Raw genomic sequence first — 24,062 nt, 5'->3', positions numbered from 1 at the left:
CCCAGAGACTGTTTGATAACTTTGAGATCGAAGGAGGAAAGGGATAAGATATTGGGCCAACACTACAAAAAGTCATTGGACATTTTGGATAAAAGAGCTGAAATTTATAAAGACATCCCGAAACAACTGCTGGACCTTAGATCCGCCTATCTTGAATTGACCAGATTGTTAAGAAGCAACTCAATCATCTTTAGGTGGGAATTTCCTCAGGGATTATCCTTTACCTTCAGAGGGAAGAAAGTCAAAATTAAAACAATTGAAGACAGAGATAAATTCTTGATTGCCTACGGAGAGGACCTTCAGAAAGGAATTGAAACACCATTTGGGCCTGGAGCATCTGCTGTACTTCTACCCTTGGAACCTGGAGACTCAGAGAAAAAGATACCACCCCTAGAGAAATAACAGAATTGTTTAGGATGTCTCTGCAACTGTTGAGTTGGAATATTAATGGGTGCAATTCCCCGGAAAAAAGGAGGAAACTATTTCATATATTGAAAAAAGAACAATTGGACATTATTTGTTTGCAAGAAACACATGTGACTAGGCTCCACAGAAAAGTGCTAATAAATAAAAGATTAGGCCAAGAATTTATTTCTTCGGATCAAGTTAAGAAAAGAGGAGTGGTGATCTATGTAAAAGAGAGCCTGTCACCTAAATTTTTGTTCAAAGATGAGCAAGGAAGAATTTTGGCAATCGAGATACAATACCAAGGAGAGAAGTTTTTGATATTAGGAATTTACGCACCAAATGAGGGGAAATCGGAATTTTACAAGAAGTTGCATGAGAGCGTCCTGGACTATCTGGACTATGACAACATCATTATGATGGGAGATATGAACGGCGTGGTATCAACCAACATGGATAAGTCACATAATCAAAATGTTACAAAAGATGGCAGACTACCTAAGACCTTTTTTGAACTGACTGACAATATGGACTTGATTGACATCTGGAGGACAAAGAACCCCTTGGGAAGAGAAGGAACATTCTTTTCTGAAGCCCAACTGACATGGATGAGAATTGACCAAATATGGATATCTAGAGGTCTGGCACCTAAGACCAGAAAGGTGGAAATCTGCCCAAGGACCTGCTCCAACCATAATGCTGTAAAGATGGTTATGACACTACTACCAACCGGCTCCTTTAGATGGAAGATGAATGACAATTTGTTCAGAGATCAGGAGATAACCAAGAAGGCCCCAAAAGTCCTGAAGGATTATTTTGAGATAAATTTGAATACTACAGTGGAAAAAAGAATTATCTGGGACGCAAGTAAGGCGGTGATGAGGGGGTTCTTGATACAACAGAATGCTGTAAAGAAAAGGACACAAAATGAGAAAAAAGATAAGATTCTGAAGAAAATTAAAGAATTTGAGAAGAAGTTAAGATTAAATCCGAAGTCACAGCCGATTCTGAGAGAAATTAAACTCTATCAAGCACAATATTCCAAATTGATAAATCAGGAAATAGAGTGGAAAGTTAAATTAATGAAACAAAGAACATTTGAATCGGCAAACAAATGTGGAAAACTGCTAGCATGGCAATTGAAGAAGAGACAAAAATTAAATACTGTTAGAAATTTAGAGGTTGAAGGAAGAAATATTCAGAACCCTGTGGATATCAGAAAATGCTTCCAGAGATATTTTAAAAAATTATATACTCAAGGGCCGCAAGATGAAATGGAGATAAAACAATTTTTGAAAAAAAATGGACTATCAAAATTATCACAGGAAAATAGAGTAATCCTGAACTCTAAAATAATACGACAAGAGATTGAACAAGCCATTCAGAACACGCAACTGGGTAAATCCCCAGGGCCAGATGGGCTCACCTCCAAGTACTAGAAGACATTGAAAGACTATTTGATACAACCATTGTTGGAGGTTTGCAATGAAATTCTGGAGGGGAAGAAGGCGCCGGAATCGTGGAAAGAAGCGTTTATCACATTGATACCAAAATTGGAAACTGAAAAGACTCAACTTAAGAACTACCGCCCCATCTCTCTTTTAAACGTGGATTACAAAATATTTGCAGACATTTTAGCAAGTAGATTTTAAAAAGTTTTGAACCAAGAAATACACAAGGACCAGGCAGGCTTTCTCCCAGGTAGACATTTGTTTGCTAATACAAGGAACATTATTGATATTTTGGAACTATTGCAAACAAATATCAACACAAAAGCAGTGTTAATTTTCATCGATGCGGAGAAGGCCTTTGATAATATTTCTTGGAAATTTATGAAGGAAAATTTGGAAGGGATGGGAGTGGGACGGGGTTTTGGAAATGGGATAGATGCAATTTATTCAGAACAAAAGGCTAAACTGATAGTAAACAATGTGATTACAGAAGAGTTCAAAATTGAAAAAGGAACACGACAAGGCTGCCCTATTTCCCCATTGTTATTTAATTTGGTCCTGGAGGTGCTCTTGAACATGATTAGAGGGGACCGGTTGGTTAAAGGGATTGAGGTCGGAGAGAAACAATATAAACTTAAAGCGTTTGCAGATGACCTAGTTTTGACTCTACAGGAGCCAGAATCTAGTACGAAAAAAGTACTACAATTGATTCAAGAGTTTGGTCGGGTAGCGGGATTCAAATTAAACAAGCAGAAAACTAAGGTGTTGGGGAAAAAATTGACAGTTACAGAGTCAGAACGGTTTCAGAAAGAGACAGAGTTAAATGTGGTCAAAAAAGTAAAATACCTAGGGGTGAACATAACAGCAAAAAATCTGAGTCTATTTAAAGATAATTATGAGAAATGTTGGGTTGAAATTAAGAGAGACTTAGAAACTTGGACAAGATTGAAACTTTCCTTGTTAGGCCGAATTGCTGCTGTAAAGATGAATGTATTGCCAAAAATGCTGTTTTTATTTCAAACATTGCAGATTGTGGACAAAACAGAGTGTTTCCGAAAGTGGCAGAGAGATATTTCCAAATTTGTCTGGCAGGGCAAAAAGCCCAGAATTAAGTTTAAGATATTAACTGATGCAAAAGAAAGAGGGGGCTTTGCCCTGCCAGACTTAAGGCTGTATTATGAATCAGCAGCTTTCTGCTGGTTAAAAGATTGGCTGCTTCTTGAGAATACTGATGTATTGGATTTGGAAGGTTTTGATAATGCGTTTGGTTGGCATGCATATTTATGGTATGACAAGGTTAAGATTAATAGGAATTTCAAGAACCATATCGTCAGAAAAGCATTGTTTAATGTCTGGACAAAATACAAAGACTTATTGGAAAACAAAACTCCAAGGTGGCTTTCACCATTGGAAGCTAAGGCCCGAAAAAGACTCAATATGGAGGCCAAATGGCCGAAATATTGGGAAATATTAGAAAAAGATGGAGACAACTGGAAATTGCAGAGTCAGGAGAAAATGAAAGACAAAGTGCGAGATTGGTTACATTAAGCTCAGATTAAAGAAGCTTTTAAACTTGATAAAAAGCTAGGATTCCAGGTGGAAAAATCGAAGTTAGAAACGGAACTGTTAGAGCCTAAGACTAAGGTACTTTCAAGAATGTATAACTTGCTGTTAAAATGGAACACACAAGATGAAATGGTTAAATCGGCTATGATAAAGTGGGCACAGGACATTGGGTACAATATTATGTTTGAGGACTGGGTAAAATTGTGGACTACTGGGCTGAATTTCACTGCATGTAATGCTTTGAAAGAAAATGTAATGAAAATGATATACAGATGGTACATGACCCCAGTCAAACTTGCAAAAATATACTTGTCTGATAATAAGTGTTGGAAATGTAAGGAAAATGAAGGAACGTTCTTTCACCTTTGGTGGACTTGCCCTAAAGTGAAGGCTTTCTGGGAAATGATATATAATGAGCTGAAAAAGGTATTTAAGTATACCTTCCTTAAGAAACCAGAGGCCTTCCTTTTGGGTATTGTTGGCCAAGGGGTACTAAAGAAGGATCGAACATTTTTTATGTATGCAACAACAGCAGCAAGGATACTCGTTGCCAAGCATTGGAAAACTCAAGATCTACCCACACTGGAAGAATGGCAGATGCAACTGATGGACTATATGGAACTGGCCGAGATGACGGGCAGAATCCGAGACCTGGGAGAGGAGACGGTGGAAGAAGATTGGAGAAAATTTAAGATTTATTTGCAAAAGTATTGTAAATTGTATGAATGTTAAGCAGGATGTTTGATCATAAACAATTGGGCACCATGGAAACAAATGAAGTGAATTATGAAGATAAGTTAAATTAATGAAAAAACTAAATTTTTAGATAATTATTGGGTTAATCTTAATGCACTGAAGAGGAAATAAACATATCTAAAATTTAAGATATAACATTGTAAAAAGGGATTTTAAGGTGGGGATAAGGTGAGAAATTGCTGGTTTAATTTTTATAAATTTGGAACGTAGGAGCGGGAGATGTGAGGAAGTCCAAGGAGGATCAGAAAATATGTTATGACACATGACATTTCTGTATGTTTTATTTTGTTTGTTGTATTTAAAAAAATCTTTAATAAAAATTATTAAAAAAATAATAAAAAATAAAAACTAATATTGTAAGTGGCATTTTGTTTATCATACCTATTCTGAAAACTGAAGTTGCTGTCTAGAATAAGGAACTGGAATGATGGAAGTCTCATGAAAATCTGGGGAATCTGGAGAAACAAATCACTCTTGAGACAGCCTTGCAAACTTTCAAGGTATAGCTATAGAGCAGGGAGGAGGAAAGCCTACAACTCCCATCATCCCTAGCTATGCAAATTTACTTGTGAAATCCCACATACTGGGACTTGCTTGACAGGAAGTGCCGTATACAGGATATAGTATTTAAGGATGCACAGTAGTGAAGGGATATGCCACCCAACAGAGCTGCAAATATGTGCGTCTGAATTAACAGATCCTGACAGAAGGAAATGTTTGCCCAACAGTTTCAGTGCTTTTTTGAAAACTTAAAAATAAAGGAGTTCATTCTGTATCAAGAGCTACCTGGGAACTATGCCAAAGCAACACAGCTACGGTATTTCCTAATATGTGCTTCAAGTGCATGAGACAAGCGTGTTCATCTTTCCTAACAGAGCTAAACCACCACATATGGCAGAACGGTAGCTCCTAAGCTATGCTACAGATCTATTTAGCTTCTCCCTCATCTGTCACCTGGCAGCAGCTATGCCATCAGGCTGCAGCAGATGGAATAAAGGGAATGAGGGCTCCTCCATCAGCTCTGCTGGGAGACCAGTTCCATTTGGCTCCTCTGTTCCAAAATCCAGCTATTTAACTTAAGAACTGGTGTGCAAGTTGAAATTATTCCTCTTCTGTCCCATCTCTTTTCCTTTTTGTGTTCTGTCGCTTAGATTCCATGCATTGATGGTAGCATTTTTACTGGTGGTATGTAAACTTCCCTTCGCTTGTGTGTCTTCTCCCTGTACTTTTGGCTACTCCAAAAGCAGCTTTCAAACAGGAACTGGACATTAAGGCTGCATGGTTCCCTAGTTGTTTCTCTAGCAGGGATTGGGGACCTCTAAATAGTGTTGGACTCCAATTCCCATCAGCCCCAGCCAGCATGGCCAATGGAAAGGGATGATTACAACTATCTTCGTCCCTGGCTATGCTTGCTGGGGCTGATGAGAGTTGCCATTCAGCCAACACCTGGAGGGTCAAAGAGTTCCGCTGCAACTGAAATAGCCCCTCATCCATCTCTGCAGCCAAATCCAGTGCCATCGGGCTTCCCCCATTCACGAAGAGAGAGATGGGCACAGTGAGAAGTCACACATACAGAATCACTTTTATTAAACTGACTCTCCCAGCTACTGCGAAGAGAGGTTGTTAATATTCATGACTGATGCTGAATGGATGCCGTCTCTAGAAGCCGCTCTCTTTGAAAAGCCGAACACACGCACGCACACGCACACACAGAGACAGACGGAACACAGCTTCGGTTCAGCATGGACCACCCAGGTGCCAAAGATGGTGACAAGCGAGAGGATGGGCACCTAAATTGGGGAGGGGACTGTCTACACAGTAAGAGGGTGGGCAACAGGGATGCAGGACCCTTGTGCACAGGACATGCCGTTCTAACCCAGCCCCTTCCTCCTCCCTCAACCTTGAGATAGGCCTGGAATAAAATCTCTCCTGGTTCAATTCTTTTAAAATGAGCAACACGCCCAATACTGCTTAGTGCTTCCATTGCAAAAAGCCCATTGACATGGGCTCCCTTTGGGGAATAATTAGCTAGGACCTACAGGCGCCAGACCAGTAGATAGCTCCTCTCTCTGGGGGCAGGGAGAAGGCAACAGCTCCCTTCCCTGCAGGTGGGCAGGGGGCTCCTGCGTTTGCTACACTTAGTCTGAGGAGGCAGGGCATGCAGGAGGGATTGCTCCGAAGCAACCGCGTACCCTACCAAATCTCCTCCCCTCCTGCTAAATTCATTTTAGAAAAATAGAATGAAACTAAAAGAGGACCTCAAAAAATAAAAAATAAAATGAAGGAGGCTTCACTTCTCTCCCAGAGTCCTGGCAGGCGCCACTGATTAGATTAGGGAGTGGGATTGGGGAGGGGCAGAAAAGATGTGCTCTACAGCTCTCCTCGGGCATGGAGCATGTAGTGCTCGTGAAGTTCTGACACCAAGCCAAACTCCCCCGGGCACTCGGTGCAGTGGTACGGTCCGTCGGCCCCATCTGTGTCCTGGTCCCCGTTGGCCTCCCTCTGGGTGGGGGAGGGGGGGAGCTTGTTATGGGGAGCAGGCGGGGGGCTCCAGCACCAGCCGTGTTCGCAGCGATGGCCCTCCAGGGTGGCCGGGGAGGCAAAGCCCAGGCCGCACTCGGCACATATGTAGTGAAAAACTCGGCCCCGGCCAGAGGTGGGGGCTGCTCGCCCTTCCTGGTTGTTGGGGTTACTGGGCAGGATCAGAGGCGGTGGCTGTTTGGAGGAAGAGGAGCCGCTGTGTGGCCGCTTGCGCCCCTCGTGGTAGCTGCGGTGCACCTTCAGGGCGCGCGAAGTGCCAAAGCCACGGCCGCATTCGGGGCATTCATGCCACTCAGGGCTGGGAGCCAGCGAAGAGCCCAGCTGATCCTCCCCAGCCTCTCCGCCATCGTCCACTGTCTCCCCAACTGTCGCCTGCGGCTCTTTGCTCCGGGGGCCTAATAAAAGAGGCAGAGGAAGAGGGGAAATGCAGTGAGGTACAAACAACAACACCTCCAGGTTTTGGAGTTACGGCAATTTCTTTTTTAAAAAAAATTTTTTTTGGCATATCAGCTTCTGTCATTCAAAGCGGGTGGGGGAAGTCAAATTCTGGGGCTCAAAGCCAGCCTGAAAGCCACACCCTGTAATCCAGAGATTCTGCTAACTCCTCTAAAATGTGCAAGGATGGCAAGGGCTACAGTTAGCGGTATTGGAAATGCACTCCTGAAATGCTCAGAGGTGCTTTCTTCATGACTAGCATGAGGCTGCTGAGCTGAATCCCTGGCACTGAAAATGGGTGGCTAAATCCAGACTCAATTTGAGCCCCAGCTCCAACACAAGATCCCCCTTTAACAGTCTAGTTCAGCCATTTTGCTACAGGGAAAGCTTGCTTTGTGATAAGACGTTTTCATGTCCTTGTACCTGGAAGGCTTTGGGCTGATGGGGTAGGGGGGCTGCTGTCTCCGGAAGATACGGATGTAGCTTCAGATTCATCCTCTTCCTCGTGCATGGTGGAGACACCTAGAAGAATCACAGTCCATAACTGGCAGCTCTAGGCTAGTTCATCAGAGGAGGAGGCTTGAATACAGATGCATTCAAAAGTAAGGACTCATCCCAAATATCCCAATCCATTAATGATTTTCTATCTCCACCTTCTCTCCCCTTTCCACACACATAGCTCCACATCCCTCATGAACTAACTACTCTTTTGAAACCTCAAGTATGTTTCATGCACCTATTTATATAGATATAATGCACCTTTATCCACCAAAGGTCTCATTTAAAATGTTGTACCTTCAAAATATATTCTTAAAAATGCAGCTCCTTTGTGTAACACATTACCCACCTTTACAATGAAGTAGGATATTGACCAAAATAAGTAGTCAAGATATTCATCTACTCAAGCTACACCCATGTCTATTTTGCAGGTGGCAAACTGAGGCCGAGACCATTTTGTGAGCTGAGATTTTAAGGCAGGACTCCCCAGGACAAAAGACACTTCCAAGGCCATGTTCTCAACCTTAGGGACTAGAAATTTGTTCCTCTTCTTCTTTTTAAAAATGGAAAGAATAAAGCCAAGACTGAGAACACTAAAATCTGTACAGTGGTGCCCCGCAAGACAAATGCCTTGCAAGACGGAAAACTCGCTAGATGAAAGAGTTTTCCGTTTTGGAGGTGCTTCGCAAAACGAATTTCCTATGGGCTTGCTTCACAAGACAAAAATGTCTTGCAAGTTCCTGCGGGGTTTTTTTCCTTTTCCCCCCCTTTTTCTAAGCCGCTTATCCGCTTATCCGCTTATCCACTAATCCGCTAAACCGCTAATAGCGCTAAACCGCTAATAACGCTAATCCGCTAAGCCGTCAATGGCCTTGCTTCGCAGGACGAAAAAACCGCTAGACGAAGAGACTCGCAGAACGGATTCTTTTCGTCTTACGAGGCATCACTGTATCTAGTTCCCATTGTCACACTTTCCATGTGCTTGTGCAGAACTAAGAAAGACACACAACCTTGCCTGAACCCTCATTCCACTGAAAGGCTAGCCATCATAAATGAAAGCCCATCAAAAGGTCTCACAAGAGTTTTCCACTCCTGAATGATGCTCAGGCTTGCACAAGTTTCTGGGAGAAAAATGTATATTCTGCAACTGCCTTTTTTACATGTTCTAGGTGTCTGAACTGGGTCCCCGAGATAGGATGGATGAGCAGACAGTGTGGTTCAACTGCTGTGTTTAGACTGGGGGGGGGGGGGAGAGAGAGAGAGACCCAAATTCAAAACCCTCATCATCTGTGAAGCTTCATTCACTTACACCTTCCGTTGCATGTTTTTTGTTGGGTTATTGGATATATTACTTTTTTTAAGCCCACCCTAAGCTCCATGGTAATATAATATGCCTAAATAATGAATCAAAATGATGATTTTGGTCAAAGAGAGCTCACAATGAACCAAGCAGATCATACATCTGTATGCTATAGAGGCTGGCCACAAATTGAGCACTGCCATGAACACATGGCAGCACTGCCAGCCATGCAGAAGAGATCACCATAAAGACAAGTATCTCCTCCTCAGTGCCTACTCCTGCTCCACAAATGTCACCTTTCAATTGGGAACTGGGATTTCAAAGCCAAGAGGTCTATAGACTGAGAGAATATAATGTACAGAGAGCCCGTCTAGCCCAATATCCTGTTCTCACAATGGCCTACCACATGGCTATGGGAAACCAGGGAGAAGGATCCAAGCACAAGAGCACTCTCCCCTTCCAAGGTTTCTTGCAAGTGGGATGGATACCACCTCTGACAGCCTTATACTCTGCCCCTTCTCCATGAACCCACTTGGTAGAAGGCTTTTCTTTTTTATATATATATAATTTTTATTAATTTTCCAATTTTAAGACAAAACAACATACATCGACAAACAAAAACAAACACACAGATATGATTTCATAACCTCATTTTCATAAGCCTTCTTTCTCGGACTTCCCCATACCTCCCCCTTTTTGCATCCTTATTTTACAGTTTTTCAGCAACCCTTTACTCCAATTAATTAAAACTTATTATCTTATTATCTTTCTCGATTTCATCTTATTTCAACAAACAATTTCCGCTGCAATTCTGTATCTTCCTTTCCCTTGACATTTTAGCACTCATCAATATTGTAACAGTTCTTAAGATAGGCTTTGAACTTCTTCCAGTCTTCCTCCACCGTCTCCCTCCCCTGGTCACAGATTCTGCCAGTCATCTCCGCCAGTCCCATAAAGTCAATCACTTTCGTCTGCCATTCTTCCAGTGTGGGAAGTTCTTGTGTCTTCCAATACTTTGCTAGAAGGATCCTTGCTGCTGTAGTGGCGTACATAAAAGAAGTCCTATCCTTCCTTGACACCAATTGGCCGACCATGCCCAAGAGAAATGCCTCTGGTTTCTTGTGAAAGGTACATTTAAGTACCTTCTTAATTTCATTATAGATCATTTCCCAAAAGGCTTTAATCTTTGGGCAGGTCCACCAAAGGTGAAAGAAGGTACCTTCAGTCTCATTACATTTCCAGCATTTATTATTGGGCAGATGATAAATCTTAGCAAGCTTGACTGGGGTCATGTACCACCTATAAATCATTTTCATAATATTTTCTCTTAAGGCATTGCATGCCGTAAATTTAATACCGGTGGTCCATAACTGTTCCCAGTCAGCAAACATAATGTCATGACCAATATCCTGTGCCCATTTAATCATGGCTGATTTAACTGTCTCATCTATTGTATTCCACTTCAGCAACAAATTATACATTCTTGATACATTCTTAGTATTGGGTTCTAACAATTCTGTTTCCAATTTCGATTTCTCCACCTGGAAGCCAATTTTCCTGTCTTGTTTGAAGGTTTCCATTATTTGGTAGTAATGGAGCCAATCTCGTACCTTGGACTTTATTTTCTCATTATTGGACTTTATTTTCTCAAAACTTTGTAGTTTAAACTCACCACTTTCTTGTTCTAAAATTTCAGAGTATTTTGGCCATTTGGATTCTATGTTAAGTTTCTTCACCTCCTTAGCCTCCATAGGTGATAACCACCTAGGAGTTTTATTTTCCAACAAATCCTTGTATCGAATCCAAACATTATATAGTGCTTTCCTAACAATATGGTTTTTAAAACCCTTGTGAACTTTAACCTTGTCATACCATAAATATGCATGCCAGCCAAACCTATTATCAAACCCTTCCAAATCCAGAATGTCTGCATTCTCAAGAAGTAGCCAATCTTTCAACCAGCAGAAAGCTGCTGATTCATAGTACAGTCTTAAATCCGGCAGGGCAAACCCCCCTCTTTCTTTTGCATCAGTAAGTATCTTAAATTTTATTCTGGGCTTTTTGCCCTGCCAGATAAATTTAGATATATCTTTCTGCCACTTCTTGAAACAATCTAGTTTATCCACGATTTGTAATGTCTGAAACAAAAATAACATTCTAGGCAATACATTCATTTTAATCACTGCGATTCAGCCTAACAAGGAAGGCTTTTCTTTCCCCCGCAGCCCCCCCCTGCCACGCCCTGTAGTCTGCTAAGAAGCTACTATTCTGCACTTCCCATGCTGCCTGCAAAAGAAGGCACCTCCTCTGCTCTACAGCCAGAATGGAGACACAAACCACTCCAGTAGACTACTAACAAAATACTAGTAGCTTCAATGGGCTTATTTAAACAGCTGTGCTACTCAGCTCTCAGGAGCCAATCCAGGAATAGCCCACCAACAACAGGTGGGGTGTGGGTGGGTGTGGATCATACTTACTATGAAAACAAACCAATACTTAGTACTCAGCAGTACCATGGTTAGAGAGTGGGACAAATGTTCTCCTAAAAGTTCTGCAGCTGCCTGCGCCCTTTCTTGTAGGATACCACCCCCTAGTGCCCTGCTGAAACAACTGCAGCCAGTGGGAAAGTTAACGGTAACACCAAACCCGATGCAGCCTAGCTCTACAGGATGCTAACATCCAGCCCTCTCATGCGAACGGAGACTTACTACTCTCAGGGCCTCCCTTGGATGTAAATCAATTGTTACTCTGCTTAGGTGGGCCAGCAGATCTGCAAGTTGGCAGGAAAAGGGCACCTGGAAGAATTTTATTATGCTCCCAGTCCCCCTAGCGCAGTGGGTCTGGCTCCTACGTACAACCCAAGGCTCCCTCTACCTGACCACACAGGCCTACTGGCAGGAGGGAGGGAAACTCAAGCACCCCCATACCCTACCCTCCCACCCCCTCAAAGCAAACGGGAGCTGTCCCTTGCAGCTCACTACACTTTGCTCACCGGTCGAAGTCCCCTCCTCCTCCTTCTCCTCCTCAAAGCCAATGTCCTCTGAGCTCCCAGCTTCCACATGCTTGGGTACTTCAGACATCACCCCTTAATGCCAGCAGCCCAAACCTGGAAGAGGAGCAGAACTAGTTATAAATGTCTGGCAAGGGCTCCCCAGCTCGCAACATGGATGGAGGCAGTGGGGACCTGGGGGATTTGAAGGGTAGGGGAGAGACCCCAGAGAGCACAGGAGGAGGAGGGAAAGAGTGGGGGGCTCAGGGGGAGACCTAATCCCACAATGCACTGGGGCTGACACTGTATGGACCACTCCCATAATGCTCTGGGAGAGCAGAGGTCAGCCCCTCGCCCCAGGTATGGAACAGAGCTGAGTTCAGTCCCCATAATGCTCTGGGGCTCCATGGACCACAAGAGGAGCCCCCAATCCCATGCTGCACTGCGACTGGAGGGGTGGGGGGTATTAAGAACCATAGGGGGAGGGCAGGCAAACAAATAAAAAATCTGCCCCTTTCCCATAATGCACCGGGCGCGCACACACACGCACACCCAACACTCACCGGTTCCTCCGGATTTGGGGAGGGGCAGCCCGGTCCCCTCTAGCCACAGGACCCTCGCTGCGCAAGCGCAGACAGGGAAAGCAGGCGGGACCTGCCCGCTCAGCGCTCGTCCCCTCTTGCGCGTGCGCCGTTAGGGCCTCGACGGCGAAGGCGAAGTTATTTGCGACTCTGCTCTGCGCATGGGCGGGTGACGGAGAAGGTGGTCGGCTCCGGCGCGCCGCGCATGCCCGTCTGGCAGGTCGCGGCCTCGGGCGGCTTTCCGAGTCGTGTTGCCGCGCTTGCGCAAGAAAGGCAGCTGCCGCGCCGTGGGGAGGCCTTGCGCATGCGCGTAGGAATTAACCCATTCGATGCGGGGAAGGTGAAAGGGAGAAATAAGTAAATAAATGTGGATTTTGCAGCGCAGCCCTGAACGTGCTCTCTCGGATGCAAAGCCCCATTAAATTCAATGGCCCACGCGCAATTTAGGATTACTTACATGGGACTAAGTGAACTTTCCTGCTAGTCTTGGTGCAGCCTTACCCAGCCCTCCAGATGTGCAGTAAGGCTCCAAGCACCTGGACTTTGGAACTCCCTGCCCATCGATAACAGGCAGACTCCTCTACTGCACACTTCTCGGCGCCTGCCGAAAATATTCTTATTTAATAAAGTGTGCCTGGATGCTTAGAAAAATTGCACGAGTTTTCATTCGTTTTGGTCTAATTTTATTGTGGTTTTAAACCTTCTGTACGGTTTTTAAATTATGGCTGCAATTTTTTTGTGCGTGATGATTTTATTGGTTTATCTTTTTTGCAAACCGCCTCATGAGCTTTTATCTACAATCTACAATCCTATCATCCGTGAGCTTTGGCCAACCGCCTGCTGGGGCTGATGGGAGTTGTAGTCCAACAACACCTGGAGGGTGCGACAGCCAGGGCTACTTTAGCCTTTTGCAACCGCGAGGAATACCAGTGAGGTCACAGGCCTCCAAGGTTGTTCGCTCTATTCATCACTACCGCCATCACCTTGGATAATAGAGGTCGCCTGCCTTCCCTCATTTGTTAAGGATACTTTCCTTTCAACATTGCTTTCCTCCCCTTAACATCTGGAGGGGGGCGCAGGTTTTCCCCATCCCTGATCCCAGCCATCCAGCGTTCTCTCCGCCCGGCTGACAACGGAATGGCACGGAGGTGTTGACCACATTGGGCAAAAGGCTTCACAAGCTCCTCTTGAGACGACCATGCTGTAAGTTCTAAGACTCCCTCCATGCAGACTGAAAGTCAAAATACGTGAATAAATCATATTTCTTAAAACTACGACACCTCCGCTGCATCTTCAGTTCTCCGAAGGAGCACAGACCCCTGGAACCACCTGGGATTTTTGCTACCACTCGGCAGAGAGTGCGGGTGGCGCCTAGCTTTTTTAACGGTATGAAACTCGGGAGTCCTCGAGGCTGCATCTAGCAACAATTTGAAGGATGAGAAACCTGCAGCCTTCGAGGTGTTATTAGACCTACAACTCCCATCAGCCCCAACTAACATTGACAACAGCCAGGGACGATGGAGTTGTAGTTGCAACGTCTGCATGAGAGGGAGGAAAGCAATGTAGAAAAGAAAGGGGGTGGAAGGCGGGGCCTGTCATTCTCAGCTCCCCAGAATTGCTGTGAAGCCACCTCAATTATTCAAAGTAATTGCCCCTGGTGGTTGTGGTGTCCATATCGGCAGAGGGAAATGGGAGTTGGAGATCAACAGAAAGCCACAGGTCGCCTCCATCACCTGTTTATTGCTCTCCCAGTCGGGTATATTTGTCAAAAGCGCAGGAGGACGAGCCCCTCTCTGGTCTCTTTTGCTAGAGGTTTGCAATGGGGGTGCTTAGTGAGACGCTCTCCTGCCTGGGTTTTGCGGGCAAAAATCGAGATAGTAAGGGGCTCATGGTGGGTTAGAAAACAGGCAGGCAGCAGCCACGAGAGGGAGCTCGTGTATTAAGACAGCTGAATGAGAAATCCAGCCTGGGGGGGGGGGGGGAGAGCGCGGCTGCATGGCGCTGCTTTTACGCTTCAAGGGAGGCAGCGCGCACCACTGGTAAGCGCGTTGGGGCTTGAAGTAGGCAGGTGCGTGGCCTGGGGCGGGGGTTGTGTCTTAAATGGGACTTTAATTATTATGGATCGACTCTGAGGCGAACTTATTGGGATGCCACCCGCTGTCATTCATTCAGGGAGACTATATATTATAATAGGACATCGTTTTCCAGTGCATTTTTCTCATGGCACTCCTTATCGCAAAAAAAAAAAAGTCTGATCTGTTGGAGAGAAGCGACTTTGCTTCTTAGGAGCACTAAATCCACTGTAGTTCTTCGCCTGGAGTTTACCGGTATGTGACTGAATCCAGCCCGTGAAATAGCAGCAAAATACTTCCTAAAGTAAACAGACGCAATTTCCCGCTGCCCCTTTAAAATAACGGGGAAGTGTGGAGAGAGAGCGGTTAGAATGAGGGTGATGTCATCTTCCTGGGGGGGTCACGTGGGGCTGCTGATTGCTACTGAATGAAGTCAGATTTATTTTTATTTTATCCCTCCCCCCCCCCCGCCCCCAGCGGAGGCATGGAATGCAATCCACCTATGGGAGCTTTCCGCTTGGGCTGCTGCGTCTCTCTCGTGTTGCAGATATTTTAAAACGGACAGGGCTCATGCAGCGTCTCACTGGAGCGAGTCCTCTGGGCGGAGGGAAGGTTTTGCAGGATTGCGCAGAGTTCCAGCCAGCTGCTAGATGGTGGGGAAGGTGATCCAGTGATGGACCGGGAGGAGCTAGATCAGGCACAGGGAGCTTTTCCCACCAGCTGCATGGCCAGTGCTGGTCTGCGGTGATGGTACCAGCAGTTCCAACATCATTTAGGGTCACAGAGTCTGAACTAGATTTTGTTCCCTGCCCTGGCGAGCGATGCTTTCTCTCCCCCCCCCCATTACGTTTTATTAAGTTTTAACATTTTTAACATATACAATCGAAAAAGAATTTCGTCTTTTCTCTTATTTTTAGCAACTTCCCACCCCTATTTTCCATGGAGTTGTGCTCTCTCCCCTGCTGCCTTGGTTAGCGGAAATGCAAAAACAACAAAATAACATTTACTGTATTGTTTATACCCCACCCATCTGGCTAGGTATAAATTCACATTTACACCATACATTTAAAGCATTCTTCTACCACTTTAACAATCCTGACTTCCCCCAAAAGAATCCTGGGAGATGCAGTTTGTGAAGGGTGTTGAGCAGGCTTCCTCAAACTCAACCCTCCAGATGTTTTTGGCCTACAACTCCCATGATCCCTAGCTAGCAGGACCAGTGATCAGGGGTGATGGGAACTGTAGTCTCAAAACCTCTGGAGGGCCAAGTTTGAGGAAGTCTGGTGTTGAGCTTACAGCCTTAAACTACAATGCCCAGGATTCTCTCCATGACTCTTAAAGCGGTATAAGAGTCCTTTAAATGTACGCTGTGGGTGCCTAATTGATATGTCTGACATTTATTACAACAGATGGCGGGGAGAGGGCAGGATGCCGTGATATAGCTGGTTGCTTCTTAGAGATAGCAGCATTTTTGCAATGAGCAAAATTTTTGCAGTGCAATCCCCGTGAAATTTGGCTCTTCCTCCTCGTCACAGATAAACTCGGCCCTGAAAATAATTCCTTTTTAGAGGAGGAAGGCATGTTGCATCTTGAATTTGCCTTTTCCACCTTCCAAGTAATCGGTGGCCTTCAGTACATCAGCAGCTCAGTAGGCAGTTGAAGCACGTGGTTAGGGCACCCAGAAAGCAAAGGCCTGTACACAATAGGTTGCGGCGGTTTTTTATATAAAAAAAGAACTTGACGTTTGATTATTTTTTAAGCATCAAAGTAGACATCCGGAAAGAAGTTATGTTAATTTCAGCATACCTTTAAGTTTTGCATCATTTCAAAAAATAAAAAGTTATTTTACAGTTTAGATTTGTTTTTATTTTGAATTGCATATGGGGTGCGGGGTGACCGGCACCACACACACACACACACACACCCTGCTGCGTCATCTCCTCCATGTGAACTCTCGTTTCTCACTGGCACCCATCTGCTATTGACACGAGCCCATCCATCTTCCAGGGATCCGTTTGAGTTTTTGTGTTTTTTTAATGAAAGAAGATGAAGAAAAAGCCGAGGTAAATGATTTATATAAGAGCTGTGAAGCACTTTGAAGGACTGAACCGCGTGACACAAGAGCAAAGCATTCTTCAGAAGCGCAATCCTTTCCGCCAGGGACAGGAAAAGGGACGCCTTAAAATTGGCTACCCAGTGACGCGCGCGGGCCCAGAGTTACGACTTGCCCCAGCCCAGCCAGGAGAGCTTTGCGTCTCCGTGCCAAAGGAACAGCCAGCGGCGCGTGCAAAAGGCTCCCCGACGCGCGCCTTGCGCGCTCATCCCTGCACCGCGTCTCCAGCTGCGCTTTCATCCCGTCTTGTCCGCGCTTGTCCCGCCCGGCCCCTCCAAGGAGCTCCTGCGCGCTTCCCCGGGCACTTTGCCTGCGAGCCGGCCGAAGCCCTTGATCTCTTAACAAGCCGAGTTCAGAGCTGACAGTGCCGGCCGCGAGCAGGCGCTTTGGTTTGCGCTGACCCAGGTCCGCCCGGAGAGTTTTCTCCAGCGTGCTTTTCACTTTTCGGTGTAAGGTTAAGATCCAAGCAGCTCCTTCTTTACCTAGTCCTAGGTCCTTCAAGGGCTGGGAGGAAGGAGGGGCACAGGCCCGGGGCTCGAATTTGCATACAGTTCGCATGTGCTAATTTACTAGCTATCGGAGCGGTTTAACAATCAATTCGTCTTCCTAGGAAACTGTGGGTACTATAGCTCTGTGCGGGGATAAAGGGCCTCCTAACAATTCTCAGCTGCCCTATAATCAGAAAAGGGTATTGTTTTATAACATAACATGAAAAGGACCAGGAACGGGCTTTGTGATCCCATATGCACTATACCGACGAAGCAGTATTATATTACTATAAATAATCATAGCTGTTCCCCAATTAATCTTGGGAACTGTAGCTTGTTAAGGGCGCTGTTAGGAGACCACTGTATTGCCATCACCGTTATAAATTCCAGAGTGGTTTGACAATCCCCTTGAGGGATAGCTCAGTAGAGCATGAGACTCTTAATCTCTGGGTAGTGGGTTCGAGATCCACATTGCGTGAAAGATTTCTTCATTGCAGGGTACTGCACTTGTGGTCACTTCCAGCTCTATTATTCAGTCCCTCTTTCCAGGGAAGTCTGGGAATGGTAGCTCTGTGAGGGGTGGGGAGTCTCCTAACTCTCAGCCCCCTTTAAAAAATCTATGGTCCCCAGGATTCTTTGGGGGGGGGAGCTGTGACGGTTTAAAGTGGTATGAAATTACAGTGGTACCTCGGGTTACATACGCTTCAGGTTACATACGCTTCAGGTTACAGACTCCGCTAACCCAGAAATAGTACCTCGGGTTAAGAACTTTGCTTCAGGATGAGAACAGAAATCGTGCTCCGGCAGCGTGGTGGCAGCAGGATGCCCCATTAGCTAAAGTGGTGCTTCAGGTTAAGCAGTGGCATAGCGTGGGGGGTGCAGGGGGGGCTGGCCGCACCGGGCGCAACATCTGGGGGTTAGGGTTAGGGGGCGCAAATCCACGGGTTAGGGGGCGTAAATCCATGGGTTAGGGGGCGCAAATTGCCTTGCCTTGCCCCGGGTGCTGACAACCCACGCTACGCCACTGAGGTTAAGAACAGTTTCAGGTTAAGAACGGACCTCTGGAAAGAATTAAGTATTTAACCCGAGGTACCACTGTACTTGAGAGCCAGTGTGGTGTAGTGGTTAAGAGCGGTAGTCTCGTAATCAGGGGATCCGGGTTCGCGTCTCCCCTCCTCCACATGCAGCTCCTGGGTGACCTTGGGCCAGTCACACTTCTTTGAAATCTCTCAGCCCCACTCACCTCACAGAGTGTTTGTTGTGGGGGAGGAAGGGAAAGGAGAATGTTAGCCGCTTTGAGACTCCTTAAAGGGAGTGAAAGGCGGGATATCAAATCCAAACTCTTCTTCTTCTTCTTCTTCTTCTTGAAACGTAAAGTGCAGATGGGGCCTTGTGGGGGTGTGACAAAACATCATTTGTTCTTAAGTCCACTCCCAGTTAAACGCACTCCAGTGGACATCATTGCCCACCCTAGACAATAATTCTCTCTTATAGGCCTTGTGGTGGAGACTGGAGAGGGATTAGGAGATCTGTCCTTGTCTACAGATTTTGTCCTAATCAAAAACAGCTTCTTATCAGCAACAACAGAAACGCAATCACGGAAGATTCAACTAACTGGAGCCAGCCTTGCCCCCCCCCCCCATATTGGGTAGCATGATTACAAGACCCAGCAACTAAAGCCATGACATCAAGGACTCGTCCAGCTGCTCATCTTCCTCTGTCACCTGCCAGCAACGCTCATGACAAAACATCTTGGTCTCTTTGTGCAAAAAAGGATAGTAAAGGTAAAGGTACCCCTGCCCGTACGGGCCAGTCTTGACAGACTCTAGGGTTGTGCGCTCATCTCACTCTAGAGGCCGGGAGCCAGCACTGTCCGCAGACACTTCCGGGTCACGTGGCCAGCGTGACAAAGCTGCTCCAGCGAACCGGCACCAGAGCAGCACACGGAAACGCCGTTTACCTTCCCGCTAGTAAGCGGTCCCTATTTATCTACTTGCACCCGGGAGTGTTTCGAACTGCTAATTTGGCAGGCGCTGGGACCGAGCAACGGGAGCGCACCCCGCTGCGGGGATTCGAACCTCCGACCATGCGATCGGCAAGTCCTAGGTGCTGAGGTTTTACCCACAGCGCCACCCGCGTCTGCAAAAAAGGATAGGCAGGCACAAAAAAATGATACAAGGAATGTCTACATTTAGAAATCAGTGGGGGAGCATTTCAGTTTCCCAAGAGGACATTCCACAGCAGACTAGAACATTGCCCTTGTCTGCCGGAAGAATTTTAAAGGGAAACATTCCAGGGCAAAATAGCCGAATTAGAATGTAGCACAGAGTTTTATTCTATCTGTTTGGGCTTGAATAGAGGCGATGGCTTTGTATCCCATTAGAGATTAATTAACACGGCAAATCAAGAACAACCAAGCACTGCTGTTGTGAATGGTCACTGTGTTTATTTTGCAAATATTTAAGGTTTAATTGAACTGCCGCAGTTCACTCGGCATGGCCATTTGACCCCACTATTATTGCACACTCAGAAAATCATAGAATTGGAAGGGACCCAGAGGATCATCTAGTTCAACCCCCTGCAGTGAGGGAATCCTGCCCACAGCCATCCCTGAGCAGGCTCAAACTACAGTACCAACCTTCTGGTTGGCAGCCAGACACACTGATTCATTGCGCCACAGATACAACAACAACAACAACAACAACAACAACAACTTTATTACTTATAGTCCAGTCTTTAAGGTGCCAGAAGACTCTTTGTTTTGTTGCTTTAAAAATACATGCTTGCGAAACTACAGTGTGTAAGAATTGGGTCTCTGCATCAGCCAACGTAAGCAGCACCGAAGGCAGAATCAGTGCTAGACCCCAAATTCAAATCACTGCAGAGACAGAGGGCGCATCATGCGGGGCTATTGGCCTCAAGTTTTTTTTTCCAACCTGTATCATGGGGGAAATGGACTAGAATAGTAAGTGACTAATAAGTCTATCAGCACCTTCATTGTACAGCTTTTGATGTATCCTGAAGATACAGGTCTTTCTCATGGCCTTTGATGCTTAAGATTATACATTTTTAGGATCTGTTCTGGTTCTGACTGTCATTTAAAAAACACAAAAAAAACCCCCACTTCTTTTAATGCTGCATTTTATATTGCTGTAACCTGACCTAGGACCTTCAGGAGAACAGCAGATAATAATAATAATAATAATAATAATAATAATAATAATAATTGCTTAAGAACTTTCTTTAAATCATACCTGTCAGCATAAGCTCACATTTCTGTATTCTGTCTTTTTGAAGTGTTTCGGTTTATTCTACTTTTGTTTTGTTTTGGAAGAGGCAAAGAATACTCGGAAGCTCGAACACAGCTTGTGCTCAGATCCTGGATTTCTTTTCATTGTTTTCTATGGGCCGCTCACATTTCTGCTATGAAGCAGGCAGAAGGCGTGGGAGGGGATTCCGAAGGACTCGGGGAAGTTTAATCTTTAAACAATTTGAATTGCATCTCCAGCCTTTTCCTGCTGATGTTGCCCAAGAGGTTGTTAGGGACCAGCTAAGATTTCACACTGCTGACAGCATGTGGCATCCAACTAAGCGCTACTCAGAGTAGACCCATTATCCTTAATAGACTGATGTTAATGGCAGAGCCATACTCTGCGTACAGCTAATGTTGTGTCAAACGCACTATTGTTCACCTTTCACCGCAAATGGGTTTTTCATTTTTTCCCCCCTGACATACAAGATCCATCTTCTTCCAAAACAATGGGATGATGGAACTGTTACAAACGTACACTATACTGGTTGGGGTTTTTAATGTGCTTCATTTTCAGAACAATATTGCAAGGTAGGTTAGGCTAAAAGATTGTGATGAGCCCAGTCTCACACTCAAGAGCTACGGTGGTCCAGAGTCTGCAGCATGGTCCCTGCCTCCAGCATCCTAGAGTCACCCAATCATCATGAAAGGGGAGCATTTTTAGCCACTGAAGAAGTGGTCTTCTCATCATCTGAACTTATCAGAGCCAATCAGAGTGAAAGGAGGTGAGTCAGCCACTGGGGATTGGCTCCTGGGGCCACTCCAGAGAAGATGTACAGGAAGAACAAGAAGGTGGGGCCCAGCGACAGCATATGCCCACGCTGCCCATGGTGGGCGCACTCCCGAGGCGGGCGGGGGGCGTGGATGGTGCCCCCCCCCCAGGTGCGGGATAGCCACTTGGGTTTATGGAGTGGCGTGCATGCCCTGCAACCAGGGGTGGAACGAGCCACCAATGGCTCCACTGAGAGCTCGGGGTAGGCTTGGGAGTCATGGGTGGGCAGCGCGCCAAATGTCACCCCCCTCAGCAAAGACACCCGGAGCAGTCCGCCCCCACCACACCTCCCTTCCTCCACCCCTGACGGTGGGCATCTTCTGTATGTTTCAAAGCTAGGCAATTAGGAACGCTGACAACAACAAGTGCTTCCGTTTCGAGAGAATGGTGTGCAGGTTCTGTTACGTGCAATCAAACTTTGTGGAAAGCACAACTCGGGTCAATCCAAATTAAGGTATTGGAGCACTCAAAATCCTTTGCCCAGCTTTGTGCACAGAAAATAGCAGATCTAGCCAAAAGGCAACACATGGATCCCCTATCATTAGTACTGTATAATAATGTATATTATTGTAAAAAGGTAAAGGACCCCTGGACGGTTAAGTCCAGTCAAAGGCAACTGTGCGGTGCTCATCTCGCTTTCAGGCTGAGGGAGCCGGCATTTGTCCACAGACAGCTTTCCGGGTCATGTGGCCAGCATGACTAAACTGCTTCTGGCACAACAGAACACCGTGACAGAAGCCAGAGCGCATGGAAACACTGTTTACCTTCCTGCCGGAGTGGTACCTATTTATCTACTTGCACTGGCGTGCTTTCGAACTGCTAGGTTGACAGGAGCTGGGACAGAGCAAGGGAGCTAACTCCATTGCGGGGATTCGAACCGCCAACCTTCCGATCGGCAAGCCCAAGAGACTCAGTGGTTTACACCACAGTGCCACATAATTTATAAGATTATTGTACAGGCAATTTTCATTATGGGGGGGTTCCGTGCTGGACTCCCGTATGTGTTGATGCAGTGTGCCTAGAACCATACCGTTCTATTATTCTATGACCCCATCTGAAACCCAAACAGCCACTGCCGGTCAGTGTAGGCAGTACTGAGATAGCTGGACCAATGGTCTGTGTTATGTACTGAAGTTCTCACCCTGGGCCAGCAGGGGGATACTGTAGATAGTTTTCACTCAGGTCCACATATGCAAATAAGGAATTGAAAGTGACGTTCAGTATTTGGATAGTTACAGAAAGTTGTTACTGTTGCGTTGTAGTGGAGCTCTATATAAGCAGGCTGGCTGAACCCTTCAGTTCAGTTCTGTTCTGGTCTGTGAATAAACAAGAGCTGTTTGAAGAATCGCTGTGTCGTCTGATATGTTCACCCACAACTTAACAGTCTCACTCAGCCCAAGGCAACTTCCTAACCTACCCAAACACTATTCCAAACACTAAAAGTTTTTGGGCCGGATTTACCTAACAAACCCAGTGCAAAGACTTCTCTTGCATGATGAATCATTCCCCTTCTTCTTCCCTGCGCCCCTGAGGTTGGCTGGGGGTGGGGGTGGGGTTTTTTGGAAAAACTCCCTGAACAGAGTGTGGAGGGATGAGAGGGAGGATCTTGCCATCTGGCAAGATGAATTGCATGTGCAGACAGAGAATTTGTAAGAGAGCAACATTGAATTCTACTCATATAGCCTAATATTTATCAAAATATTTCAAAGGCATATGTTCTGACCAAGACAAGCAAGTTAATTGCTTATTATATAATTACCAGTGCATTTTTAAAAAATAATTATAATAAAAAATTGTGTCCCAGGCTCTCCCAACTAGAATGATGTAGAAGCCTCCCCTGCCAGCCGCCTGAAAAAATGTTGTTTGTCTTAATAGCATTCTTTTAACTTCTCTCAAAATCCTCACAGATGTTTTGCTTCAATGGGACTCTCCAGATTTGCTTTGAAATGTGGTGGCAGATCTAATTGCGCTCCTGGTTCCTGCCGAGTAATTAAAGGTGCCATTTTGCGCTTCCCGTTGCGCTTTAATTTGTTGCTTTGCTTCCTCTGCTCTTGTGCCTTTAACTGGCATGAAAGATAAAGAACTGCCTTTCCTCCCTTAACTGATGCACGACAAGCTGCGGTTAGCAGCATAGGAAGAGGGGCAGCTTTTTTAAAAAAAAACAAGCATTGGCAATCTCTCTGCCACACATCCAATTGTTGCTTATTATTCCACAGCAATGGCCAAGACCCTCCCAGTTGTGTGTTTACAGTGGGGCTCTCAAAGCTTTATAATAACCACAAATGTCGAGGTGCAAGGCCCCGGAAACTGAATTGGCACATCAACAGGGGATCAGGTGCCAATTCTGGGACAAAGGCCCAGGTAATTAGCTTCTGGGACACCTGGTTTTATCGTTAAAACATTACTCCATGAGCAGCGTGCGACATCTCCAAAGGACCTGTATTTGAGTTTTATTTACATGCTGTCCTGGTTTCCGATTTGATCCCAGAATGTCCCTATTTACAGCGTCCTTATTTTCATCGGAGAAATGTTGGCAGGTATGGAGCTATGTGACCCCCAAGCCTAGGAGATAAGTAACTACACTACTTTTAGAAGATGTCTGAAGGCAGCCCCAAATGTTTAATGTTTTTATATATGTTAGAATCCACCCGAAGTGGCTGGGGCAAACTAGTCAGATGGCCATAAATAATAAAATTATTATGAATATCGTTATTATGGAATAGGATGTCGGTATTTTCATTGCAGAAATGTTGGAGGGTATGAGGGTCCCCATGCCACCAAAGAC

The 24,062-nt window shown here is 45.6% G+C and overlaps 1 protein-coding gene across 2 annotated transcripts; it reads right to left on the bottom strand.

Annotated features, from left to right (window-relative positions):
• Positions 1-5,741: 5,741 nt before the first annotated feature.
• Positions 5,742-12,660, bottom strand: ZNF428 (zinc finger protein 428). Of its 2 annotated transcripts, XM_079985747.1 has the most exons (4): positions 12,505-12,660; positions 11,945-12,058; positions 7,578-7,676; positions 5,742-7,114 (listed from the first exon to the last, which is right to left on the bottom strand). In XM_079985747.1, the coding sequence occupies exons 2-4, from the start codon at positions 12,030-12,032 to the stop codon at positions 6,549-6,551; spliced, it is 753 nt and encodes a 250-aa protein (XP_079841873.1). In that variant the 5' UTR covers positions 12,033-12,058; positions 12,505-12,660; the 3' UTR covers positions 5,742-6,548. The 2 variants fall into 2 exon arrangements, with proteins under 2 accessions (XP_079841873.1, XP_079841874.1); XM_079985748.1 differs by lacking the exon at positions 11,945-12,058 and having other exon boundaries at positions 12,505-12,652.
• Positions 12,661-24,062: the final 11,402 nt, after the last annotated feature.

Source organism: Podarcis cretensis (assembly GCF_951804945.1).
Source record: "Podarcis cretensis genome assembly, chromosome: 8".
Taxonomy (NCBI): domain Eukaryota; kingdom Metazoa; phylum Chordata; class Lepidosauria; order Squamata; family Lacertidae; genus Podarcis; species Podarcis cretensis.
Note: the sequence above shows the minus strand (reverse complement) of the source record. Positions and strands in the feature narration are given on the sequence as shown.

What these genes read in the sequence shown, in the direction of transcription:
- ZNF428 (XM_079985747.1), bottom strand. Translation starts at nt 12,032, where the DNA reads ATGTCTGAAGTACCCAAGCATGTGGAAGCTGGGAGCTCAGAGGACATT. An exon ending in GGAGGAGGGGACTTCGACCG is followed by an intron (nt 7,677 to 11,944) that starts GTGAGCAAAGTG and finishes TGATTCTTCTAG; the next exon opens with GTGTCTCCACCATGCACGAG. An exon ending in ATCAGCCCAAAGCCTTCCAG is followed by an intron (nt 7,115 to 7,577) that starts GTACAAGGACAT and finishes CTCTTTTATTAG; the next exon opens with GCCCCCGGAGCAAAGAGCCG.